Raw genomic sequence first — 12,228 nt, forward strand, 5'->3', positions numbered from 1 at the left:
AGTTCGCCACACACGCTGTCATCTGCCGCTCTCAATCTATCAGGGGAGCTTTCCCCACCTGGCTCCATCCCTGGGTGCGTGGGTGTTTGTGAGTGCATGCACACATCACCACGGCTGAGGAACAAAACTGCGTCTCTTTCATCCCGGCTCTGTCCCCAGATGCTATCAGAGATCAGCTTGAAAAGTTCAGGTTTACTAAAGGGCACAGCTGAGCAGCTGCAGCCTTGGCAGGGACAGCCTGGCCTTTCAGTGGCAGAGAAAGTGTGCTGTGGGACTCAGCTACAGGCTGGCGCTGGCTGGAGAACCCAGTGTAAGGCTCTGCCAAGTAACTCTTAAAGGCTTCGCTGCATGAGTCCAGGGACTGCAGGAGTTAAAGCATTTTATTTGATAAGCTACTAGTGCATTCGCTACTATCACAGACTCACAGAGTTGGAAGGGGCCATACAGACCATCTAGTCCAACCCCCCGAACAGTGCAGGATCAGCCTAAAGCATCCCTGACAAAGATTCATCCAGCCTCTTCTTGAAAACTGCCAGTGAAGGGGAGCTCACCACCTCCCTAGGCAGCTGATTCCACCTTTGAACTACTCTGACCATGAAAAAGTTCTTCCGAATATCCAGCTGGTACCTTTCTGCATGTAATTTAAGCCCGTTGCTTCGGGTCCTACCCTCTGCTGCCAACTGGAACAGCTCCTTGCCCTCCTCCAAATAACAGCCTTTCAAATACTTAAAGAGAGCAATCATGTTCCCCCCTCAACCTCCTCTTCTCCAAATGAAATATTCCCAAGGCCCTCAGCCTTTCCTCGTAGGGCTCAGTCTCCATTCTTTGCTAGGAATGGCGTTTCTCTACAAGCACATAAAGTATATAGGAGTCTAAAACCAGCCCCAGCCCCAGCCCACCCCACCCCTTCTGAGAACAGTTGCCCCTGCCTGCCCACCCTCTTCTAGCCCCCTGTCCCTTGCATGCCAGGGTAGGGTTGCCAACTCATGCTTGGGAAATACCTGGAGATTTGGAGTTGATACCTGGAGAGGGCAGGGTGTGGGGAGAGAAGAGGCCTCAGCAGGGTATAATGCCAAAGAGACCACCCTCCAAATCTGCCCTTTTCTCCTGGGGAACTGACGTCTGTCGGCTGGAGATCAGTCGTAATTCTGGGAGAATGCAAGGAGGAACAAACAGTCCAAGGAGACCATAAACATGTAGCAATAAATTAGTATTTACGTTTTGCTAATAAGAGATAACGAACACAATCCGTTCAATATCCGTTCAATATACAGTCGTAGAATCCAATCCACCCAACAACTATTTATGTTCAGCTAAAGTCCTTTCTCTCTCTTTGCTGTTGCAGGCAAGGAACCATAGTAGCCTCAAAGATTATTATGAGCGGTCCGTGATGTTCCTGACGACCGAGGGGAATTCCCGGCAAGGGGTTGGCAACGGGTGCAAGGAAAGTAACTTCAATGTATGGATTTTGTCTCTGAAAAGTGAAAAACAGAATTGCAAATTATGAAAGGCTGGTGAAGAAGCAAGGTGCAGCGAAACGGGGTACTATCAAATGCCGGCGCACCCGTTGCCAACCCCCTGCCAGGAGTTCCCCTTGGGAGCGGCTCAGTCGTCAGGGACATCACGGACCGCTCATAATCATCTTTGAGGCTACGACGCTTCCTTGCCTACAACAGTAAAAGATAGAAAGGACATTAGCTGAACATAAATACTTGTTGGGTGGATTGGATTCTATGACTGTATATTGAACGGATATGGAACAGATTGTGTTCGTTATCTCTGATAGGCTTATTAGCGAAATGTAAATATTTATTTATTTTATTTATTTATTGGATTTTTAGCCCGCCCTCCCCACAAGCAGGCTCAGGGCAGGTCACAATCATAAATAAGGTACGATAAGTAAAACCAATAAAATAACATCTCATGGATATCCAATACATACTAATTTATTGATACAAGTTTATGGTCTCCTTGGACTGTTTGTTCCTTCTTGCATTGTACATTGGAGACTATCCCCTCTTTCGATTGACAGTAATTCTGGGAGAGCCAGTTTGGTGTAGTGGTTAAGAGTGTGGGACTCTAATCTGGAGAGCCGAGTTTGATTCCCCACTCCTCCACTTGAAGCCAGCTGGGTGACCTTGGGTCAGTCACTTAAGAGCGGCAGGACTCTAATCTGGAGAGCTGGGTTTGATTCTCCACTCCTCCACTTGTAGCCAGCTGGGTGACCTTGGGTCAGTCACTTAAGAGCAGCAGGACTCTAATATGGAGAGGCAGTTTGAGTCCCCACTCCTCCGCTTGAAGCCTGCTGGGTGACCTTGAATCAGTCACAGCTTCTAGGAGCTCTCTCAGCCCCACCCACCTCACAGGGTGTTTGTTGTTGTGGGGATAATAGTAACATACTTTGTAAACCACTCTGAGTGGGTGTTAAGTCATCCTGAAGGGCGGTATATAAATCGAATGTCATCACCATCACCATCATCTCCAGGTCCCACCTGGAGACTGGCAACCCTATGCCAGGCTGTGCTTGCACCTGCATTTCATGCGTCTCACGCTCCTTCTTATGCCCCTGCTGCAGCAGCTGTTGTTGTCACCATCCTCCTCTCAACAAAGTGGGCAAGGCTCCATGTTAGATGCTTCCAGGCCCTGCCCCAGCCTGCTTGGGCCCTCTGCCTTGCCACGTTGCCACTACCTAACCTACCTCACAGAGGCAGCCACCCTCTGAACTCCTTGGAAGAAAGGCAGGGTAAAAACAGGGTATGGAGGGCTCCATCCTTGACCTTTGCCCGGCCCCCAAATCACTAAGACCACCTCTGCATCACAGGCCCCTGCCTGCTGTCCCTGCCCCAGCCCCTGCTCATGTTTCACTGTCTTTCCTGAACAAGAGCCACCTGACAGTACTCTGCCATGACCGGAATGGATGAACAAGTTTCCTGCCCGATTAAACCTGCAGCCCATCTTGTATTCCATTTTAAGACCCTCCAAACAGCAGAGCTGAGGCGTCTCCATCATGCATGAAATGTCTCTTCCTCTCACGTCTTTTTTGTGGTACCGCACATCCAGTCTGAAGAAGAGTTCTGAAACGCATGCGCGCTGCAGCGAGAGATTTCGGTTCCCCACAGAGAGCAACGTTCTGTGCAGCTGTTGTCTTAGGCTCTGGATGTGGCTTATCATGCTTTGATTTTCCTGCTTGCCACCGTTTGGCTCCCAGCTTTACCTCCAAGACTGAGACGTACCTCATTGTGGGGGAGGCCGGCAGCTGAGAAGATGGGGATCTTTTGCCCCCGGGCAATGCTGTTCATAACATCGATGGGTGAAATTCCCGTCTGGATCATCTCCTCGGGGTAAATACGCCCGTGCGGGTTGATGGGCTGGCCTGGAGAAAGAAGCCGAGAGAGGGACATCAGTTGTGGGTACAGTTGCCAACTCCAGGTTGGGAAATTCCTGGAGATTTGGGGGTGGAGCCTAGGAAGAGTACAGTTGGGGGGAGGGAAGGGACTTCAGAGGGGTATAATGCCAAACAGTCCCACCTCCAAAGCAGTCATTTCTCCAGGGGAACTGATCTCTGTTGGCTGGACACACACTAGCTGTAATTCTAGGAGATCTCTAGGCCCCACTGGAGGTTGACAACCTAATCATATGAGACTGGCTAGACAGATGACCTGAGCAGAAACCGAGGAAACTTCGGTAGAAGGTTTGGTGCAATTTCCCAAGCTAACCAGAAAAAATAATATCCACTCTTGTCTTGATAAAGCACCACAAGGTTTGCTTCATTCCCACCCCACCTGCAGGGGGCACTTGTGCTTTTAACTATAGAGTGGCAGGCAGAAGTCCAACAGGTGCATGTCCCCCAAGAAAGGGGATGGGAAAAGCTGCAGCAATCTAATTTCAGGCAATAGTAAAAAAAACAAGAGCCCTGTCTGGAAGAAAAACAGCAGCCCTGACTGGGATTCTTTAGGCTTCTGTTAAGTCTCTATCCAATGGGAAACCAGGGCTCAAGAGGAAGACTTGGGGCCCAATCCACTCTTGCCCCTCCTGAAAGCAGCATTGTAGGAGAGCTGTCAGCAATGTCTTCTGTATAAAAAAGAGAGAAAGCTCCAGCACGGAGCAACAAGCTGCTGTTGGGCAGGACTGTGGGGCTTGCTAAAGGGGCTTTTCTCTGTCTGTCTGTCTGTCTGTCTGAAGAATGCTGTGCTTATGCTTTCCTCCAAGAACTCTGCCCACACTCTCTCAGGGAGCAATTTCTTCTCTTTCCTATCCAGTTTATCAGTCCTTTAAATAAAGCTTTTGTTAATCGGTTCGGTGTCCTGACTGCTGCATAGGAACTCTTGCCAACGGGTATCAGGGGAGAGACGAATAGGAAAGCTGAGATTGAGATGAATCAATATGGCAGTACAGGGAACTTCTTTAGAATGCAACCAAGTCCCAAAAATTGCGAGTCCTGAGATTTAGATGTTAGGAACAAAATGTGGGAGAGCCAGGAGCTGATTTTTCCTCAGAAGAGAAAAAAAGACAAGGCCCTTATTCATACCACCTCACTTTTTTGCAACAGCAGCGGAAGGTATTAAAGTAAACTTGGAGAGCTCTCCCATGTCAGACAGAGTCTTCCCCTCGGAGCCATTTTCCGAATCTGCTACGAGGAGCTGCCGTTTGCTCCACTGTGGGAGTAAAATGCGCACCACAACCGATGTCCCAAGTGAACAACACAAAGTGTGACCAGTTCAGACAAGATACAAGAATCTGGTGTGAGGGACTCACCATTGATGTCCAAGAAGTCTTCGGCCATAACTGCTGGCCCTTTGTCAATCGGTTTAGCCGAACCATTGAAAACCCGCCCTGCCGAAAGAGGGAGAAAAAAAGAAGCAGAATTCTGGAATTAGGGTTGCAAAATTCCGAGCAGGGTCTGGGGTTCTCCCCGAATTGCAACCAATCTCTAGACTACAGAGATGAGCCCCCCCCCCCCAAGGAAACTACAGGGTAGACTCTGGCATCACATCCCTGCTGAGTTTCCTTCCCCGCCCCCAAATTCCTCCCTCCCCAGGCACCACCATCAAATCTCCTGCAATTTCCCATGCTAACCAGAATAGGCAAAGATTGTACGTAGCCATCGAAAAACCGCAGAACCAAGATGATGTAGTTCAAGTGTCAGACGGAGTCTCTCTACATGAGATATCTTGCACAAGAACAGTCAAATGTAGAGAGATACAATGCTAGCTAGGAAGAGTAGTTTAAAAAGACAGCCAAAGGCTCAATTTCCCCTCTCTACAGAGCCGGCAAAGATCGCTCCTCAGAGGGTTTGTTAATTTCCTCTTCTCCTCCTGGAAGACTCTGTCAGGCGAAGAGGAAATCAACAAACCCTCTGAGGAGTGATCTTTGCTGCTCTGTAGAGAGGGGAAATTGACAGACCTTTGGCTCTGTCTTTTTAAACTATGCTTCCCAGCTAACATTGTGTTTCTCTACCCTTGAGTGTTCTCGTGTAAGATGTCTCGTGTAGAGAGACTCTAGGATCTGGGAGACCCAGGTTCGAATCTCTACTCTGCCACAGAAGCTTGCTGGGTTACCTTAGGCCGGTCACACACTTTCAGCCTAACCTACCTCATAAGATGTATTGTCGAAGGCTTTCACGGCTGGAGAACGATGGTTGTTGTGGGTTTTCCGGGCTGTATTGCCATGGTCTTGGCATTGTAGTTCCTGACGTTTTGCCAGCAGCTGTGGCTGGCATCTTCAGAGGTGTCACTGTGACACTGAGAGATCTCTGTCTTTTGGTGCTACCCCTCTGAAGATGCCAGCCACAGCTGCTGGCGAAACGTCAGGAACTACAATGCCAAGACCACAGCAATACAGCCCGTAAAACCCACAACAACCATCTACCTCATAAGGTTGTTGTGAGGAAAGAGGAAGAGAGAATGTTATAAGCCATTTCGGGTACCCATTGGGGAGAAATGTGGGGTATAAAAGAAGTAAATAAATAAAGTATTAGGACCAGTGAATATAAGCTTTTGAGGACTTGAGAACTCTTTGTTCAGTACAAAACAAGAAAAGGAGAGGGATGTTTCAGCATTTGGGTTGAGGACCCTTGGAATGGCTGACTTGACACCTTTATTCTCCTGCCCTCGCCTTGTTTTGAACTGAAAAACCACACAGAGGAAGCATTCTGCTGAACTCAAAAGCTGACGCAAGTTTTAAGAATGTTGTTGGAGTCTTAATCGAAAGGTATCCCGTAGCTGTTTATTTTGGGCCTCACCCTCAGGCTCAGCAGGCCGGATTCTGGTTCATCAAGGTAGGCTTTCCCCCACTCTGACCTGCTTCCCAAGGTTTGGTGAGGATGAAATGGAGGGGGGATCTTTGTATGGCACTCCGCACTCCTCGAAGGCAGGGTGGGCTGTACTACAGCAGCAGAACGCTCCTTGCATCCTGGGACGACGGTGCCGTTAGAGGATCAGGTTCTGGGGATCCTTTGGAATCCCACAGCTCACCAAGATTGGAGATGCCAACCGCCTTTGAGTTGGTCTCCCTAGGTGGCAGAATATAAGATGGTACGTGGAAATGCAAGCATGCTCACCTCCAGAGAGGGAAGGACAGATTTCTGGCAGCTCGCTGGCGTTAAAGATTCCCTACCTATCAGGGGTCATTTCGTAGAAAAAGAGCTGGAGGAACTCATTAGCATAACTCATTAGCATATGCCACGCCTCTTGCCATTATTGGAAGTGTATCATTAGCACAACTGATTTGCATATGCCACACCCCCTGATATCACCTTTTCTGGCTGTTTTGGACCCAATCCTGGCCATTCAGCGGCAAAATTGGGCCCAAAATGGCAAAAAGGGGCTTAAAATGGCTGAAAAGGGGCCCAAAATGGTCAGGATCGGCCCACTGATGAGCGGGAGAGTGATCCACCACCCATCAGAGGCCCGACCCAGGTTGTTTCGGCCCCAATCCAGGCTGAAATGGGCGCCAAGTGGCTGAGAGTCAGGTGGGCGGGGCCACCTGACATGTGACCTCTTTGGGGAACTGCTGGAACTGTGGTCTTGTGAGCCCTGCTACATATAATAAGATCCAGAGTAGTTAGCTGTGTTAGTCTGTAGTTACAAAATGGTAAAGAGTCCAGTGTGCCTTTAAGACTAACCAACTTTATTGTAGCATAAGCTTTTGAGAACCACAGCTCTCTTCCTCAGATGTATCGTCAGATGCATCTGACAAAGAGAGCTGTGGTTCTCAAAAGCTAATGATGTATCTGATGAAGAGGGCTGTGGTTCTCAAAAGCTTACGCTACAGATGCATTTGACAAAGAAAGCTGTGGTTCTCGAAAGCTTAATGCTACAGATGCATCTGATGAAGAGAGCTGTGGTTCTTGAAAGCTTATGCTACAGATGGGGAGCCTTGAGAAATATCTCCCTGTGCCTGCCTTCTTCAGTGATGAAGCCCATAATTCTTAGAGGACTTTAAAGGATCAGCAGTGCAATCTTAAAGCAAAATTACTCCAGATTTCAATGGTTTTAGACCGGAATAACTCTGTTTAGGATTGCACTGTAAGTCATGGAGGCCAGGCGTAGGCGTTACGTTAGCCCTGATGGGTAAAACGGGTCTTCCCGGGAAGAAACAGCAGCAGCCCTCGGGTGCTGTTAACCTCTGGAAGCTTCTGCCACAAGACATGTTGGCTACAGACTGAGGCTCGATTTAAGCATGATGCTGGCAGGGAGAAAACACCCCCCTCCCCCATGGGCCTTTGCCCCTTCCCCCACACCGCCCTGTGCAAACTGAGCCACTTCGCTGGCAAGTGGCTGTGCGGCGTATGCCCACAGGGAGTGCTTCTGCCTCTGCCAACACCCCCTTTAAGTAAGACAAGCCTTCAAGAGGCATTAGAGATCTGTCTAGCCACCGCTATTTGCCTCCTGGAAAAACTGCGCCCCAGCCCTGCTTAAAGAAGGGAGTTCTGACTCTGGAAAGCTTATACCCTGAACATTTCGCTGGTCTCTAAGGTGCCGCTGGACTCAAATCCTGCCGTTCTGCACCCCAGCCCTGATCATCTTCTTTATTTTAAGTTTTAAATCCACGAAGAGCTACAATAGCTTGAGAGCCTCCATGTCTGAGGGCAGCGTATCTCTGAATACCAGTTCCTGGGGACCAGTGTGAACGTGTGTGTGTGCGCGTTTTCTGCTTTCATGCCCTATTAGTGGTCCTCCCAAATGCGTTTGACTATCCCCTGGTGTCAGTGGAACACTCAAAAGAAAAATCTTCAGTTTGATCCAGAAAAGGAAGTTCTTAAGTCTGGATAAGTCACCGCAGTGGGACACCAAACATTCCTCAGCACAGCCAACAGTCCTTCTGCAGCGGCGAGCACCAAGCCAAGCCCTTCCCTGAACTGGCCCCATTAACCTTTCCACCAAACCTCTCCTCTTCTTCTCCCCTCAAGCATCTTCGTCTCTGTACAGCCTCATCTTTATAGATTGTTTATCAGCCCCCCCCCAGGACAAATCAATACAGCTGCGTTCACCCCTCCCCTCCCGCCCTCCCTCTCACTGGCAACTCCCCCCCCCTATGCCAATTTCTTCCTGTCCTTTGCTGTTGTCACCCGATCAATGCTGAGACGGGAATGGGAAGAAGGAGCTGCGGACCATGAAAGGCCAAGAACTTTGGTATTCGGAGGCATTCTATTTGTCTTAGACACACATCACTGGAGCCCAAAGAGTGGGGAGGGGAGAACCTGCGAGGAAGAGGGGTGGGCAAAGGGCACCTTCATGAAGTCCAGGCACCCACAGAAAACAAAGGCTCATGGCATGCGCTGGAAAACCTGCGCTCGTCTCCTGTGCACACCCCTATGCTCTTTTGCCCCCTCTGGACTAATTTTGCAGCAGCGCCCATCTGTATCTTATCTGTCATTCTCCACTTTATCCTCACCACAATTGTCTGAGGTTGGTCGGCTGAGAGTGTGTGACTGGCCCGAAGTCACCTAGCAGGTTTCCAGGGCAGAGTCAGGATCTGAACCTGGGTCTGCCCAGTCTTAGTCCACCCTTTCAATCCGTGTGCCAGTCCTACACAGGCTGTCAAAACCCACCCATGCCGCCTGCATCACAGAGTGGCACACTCCACTGGCATTAACACCAGGTCAGAAGCAGTGCCAAGACGAAAGAGGCCAGCGGAGCTCTGCCTGGGTCGATTATTTAAAGAGGATTTGGGGAGGGGTCTTTTCAGCTGCCTCCCCCCCCACTGCTGGTATTCATTGCCATTTTTGTTTTGTTTTTAACCCACTGATTTCTTTTTTGTGACATTAGTTTTATTGTTTGATATGCTAGGGTGACAATTGTTGGCCAGTTTGAAGGTCCTTGAATGGAAACCAGGAGAGAAAGGTCCATATAAAGAAAGAGACAGAGTTAAGGAGATGGTTTCTCAGCGCTGCCCCTTTCCCGGCCTGGAGGGACTGGCCAGGGCACCATAACAGAGTGCAGGTTTTGCCCGCAGAAAGTTCCAGGTTTGGTCCCTGGGATCTCTGGACAACTTCATATCTCAGAGAGCAGCGCCAGAAACAATCTTTCCCCGTCCGGCAGGGCAAACGGTCCCCGGCAAGATGGACAAAGAGAGAGAGAGAGTCTGAATAGGCAGCTCCACGGCTCCAAGGTGGCTCCAGCATGCCCTAGACTACACTACACTCCGAGACCTCATGGCAGGCAAAGACAGATGATCAAGCAGCCACTGGGAAAGCCAGAAGGGGCCAGGAGACTCTGCCACACACACCTTCTTCAAGATCAGGGATTGGGCAGGATGATTCGGACTGAACTGACCTATCACTTGGAAGAATGGCTGCCTTGACTGCTGTGCTGAGCCACAACAGAAGCCAGATCAAAAAGAGTCCAGTAGCACCTTTAAGACTAACCAATTTTATTGTAGCATAAGCTTTCGAGAATCAAGTTCTCTTCGTCAGATGCATGGTCACCAGCACAGGTACCAGGCCCTGCAACAGACCCAGATGCCAGCTCTGCCCCTATATCTACCCAGGGAATACAATTACAGGACTCTGTCAAGCTGGGACTGAATAGGGACTATGAATGGTTATCACATTATCACAGGTAACAGATCTCCTTTACAGAGGCGGGGTCTGGGGGAGCCCAGTGGCGCCTGGTGTGGGCTTTTGGGGACCACAGTTCTCTTTGTCAGATGCATCTGGTGGGGAGAGCTGTGGTTATCGAAGGCTTATACTGCATTGGAATTGGATGGTTTAGCTGTTTTACTGCTACAGACTAACACGGCAAACTCCTTTGAAGCCAACTGATCCCCACACCAAAAGGAGATGTTTATTTATTTATTTTTTATTTTTATTTTATCATATTTATATTCCGCCCTCCCCGCAAGCAGGCTCATTTACTAGCAAAGGAATGTTTTGGTTGCATCCTCCCTCTCCCCCCCCTAATTGTATCTTCTCTCTCCTCCCCTCCTCCCCCCTCCTTTTCTATATTTGACCAGTCTCTGTACTATGCATCTGACGAAGAGAACTTGATTCTCGAAAGCTTATGCTACAATAAAATTGGTTGGTCTTAAAGGTGCTCCTGGACTCTTTTTGATTTTGCTACCACAGACTAACACGGCTAACTCCTCTGCATCTAAGAGAAGCCAGGAATCTTTTATCTGTCAGCTTTGTGCATGACAGAGTGTGTGTCTGCGTGGGTGTGCTGGGGGGGGGGTCACAGTTGCCACCATCCCTGTATCTCCATGAACACTTTGTGTGCTTCTCAGGCATACATACAATGCAATTGCACAAGGCTGCACATTTTTTCCCTACTGGGACTAAAAGCAACCCACTCTGTGTGTGTGTGTGTGTGTGTGTGTGCATGTGTGTGTGAGAATTACTTTCAAGCAGGGAAGCTGCATGGGGGTGTTTGGGAGGGGGGAGGATAAACTCCCTTTCCTCAGGACTGTGGCCTTGATCCGTACCTCTCTCTATGTTTTTTAAGGCTAAATTATATTTGGGGGCGGGGGACGCAGCCTTGGATCTCCCAACGTCACGTGTATTTTGGACTTTGAACAGAGATGCTGAATGCATGTTTTATCATATTGTTAAAATGATACGTTGAAATACAGAGGGAAATATGGCTTGGAAAAGCATCATTTAAAAGATTAATGTCCCAATATAGGACCTGGTGTTTCCTCCCATGTAGCCATCTTGACAGGCTTACAGCCTGCAGGATATTCAAATGACATCACACCAATTAACATGGAAAGGTTCTGTGCAATTATCTTTGAACAAACTTTTGTGCAGCTCCCCTTGGTACCAATGGAGCTTGCCACTGAAAGACTGTATCCCCACCCCACCCCACGGCTTGGATTTGTCCAGCACCCCAAATCCACTGCCTGCCTCACATTTCCTAATATTAGGACCACGTTTGACGGTCCGTTGACCTTTCCGGTGTTTCTTTTAAGCAATCCACTCTTCCCAATGACTCTTTCATCCTCTTTTGTAGCTGGATTAACTTGCACTTCATTTTATGGATGTAATCAACATATTATCAAGATGAATTTGTTCTTCATCCATCTCCATACTGATGGGAAGCTACATACCTAGCATATCCTCAGAAACCGGTGTGCGGAGAATGTCCCCGGTGAACTCACAAGAGGTCTTCTTTGCATCGATCCCAGATGTTCCTTCAAACACCTGCAGGGGGAAAAGGCCACAGGGCAAGGCCCAATTACTGGCAATTAGGAAGGATTAAAGGCAAATGAGGCCAAGCAGGTTCAGATAGAAAGGGAGTGGGAGAAATGTCGCTCTGTGTGTTCACGAGATCTGCCTCTCGAGGAATTTTTAGCAACAAGGGGAAGAGACCAAGAAACATTGGAACTTTAGCCACTTTTTTTTCTTTCTCCATGTGCTACTCCCTGAAAGGTTTGCTTTGTGGGCCCAATTCCATAATATACAGATATGAAGGCATCTGGCTGCCCACTCTTAAATAAATAAGCCTTTGGTCTGAGCCGGCCTGTTAACCCTTGTTTTACCACGTGATTCTTTGAGAGGCTATGCTGAGAATTAATTGGCTGCTGTTCTACCTGAAGATAATTCCCAAACTCTGAAGAATTAGGAAAGGCCTCCAAAACATAGGAGCAACTCAGAAATGGACTGCAGAATCTCCTTCCCTAAAGGCTTTCCAGGCATCTTGTAAAGAAGCTGTAGACAGGGAGTATTCATCTTCAGAAAAGGGGGCGGGTGAGAAGATCCACTGGGGTCTTGTCTCGTTGCAGATAGAC

General features: G+C 48.8%; 1 protein-coding gene across 1 annotated transcript in view; it reads right to left on the reverse strand.

The window, feature by feature from the left end:
- The window catches only part of ATP6V1B1 (ATPase H+ transporting V1 subunit B1), a 68,794-nt gene that overhangs the window by 19,455 nt on the left and 37,111 nt on the right, over positions 1–12,228 (reverse strand). The window contains exons 4-6 of the mRNA XM_054989978.1: positions 11,548–11,641; positions 4,756–4,833; positions 3,234–3,373 (exon numbers count right to left, since the gene is read on the reverse strand). Of these exons, the coding sequence (XP_054845953.1) occupies positions 3,234–3,373; positions 4,756–4,833; positions 11,548–11,641 (312 nt within the window). The remainder of the gene's footprint in view (positions 1–3,233; positions 3,374–4,755; positions 4,834–11,547; positions 11,642–12,228) is intronic.

This window comes from Eublepharis macularius, chromosome 10, assembly GCF_028583425.1.
Source record: "Eublepharis macularius isolate TG4126 chromosome 10, MPM_Emac_v1.0, whole genome shotgun sequence".
In the NCBI taxonomy this organism is placed as follows: Eukaryota; Metazoa; Chordata; class Lepidosauria; order Squamata; family Eublepharidae; genus Eublepharis; species Eublepharis macularius.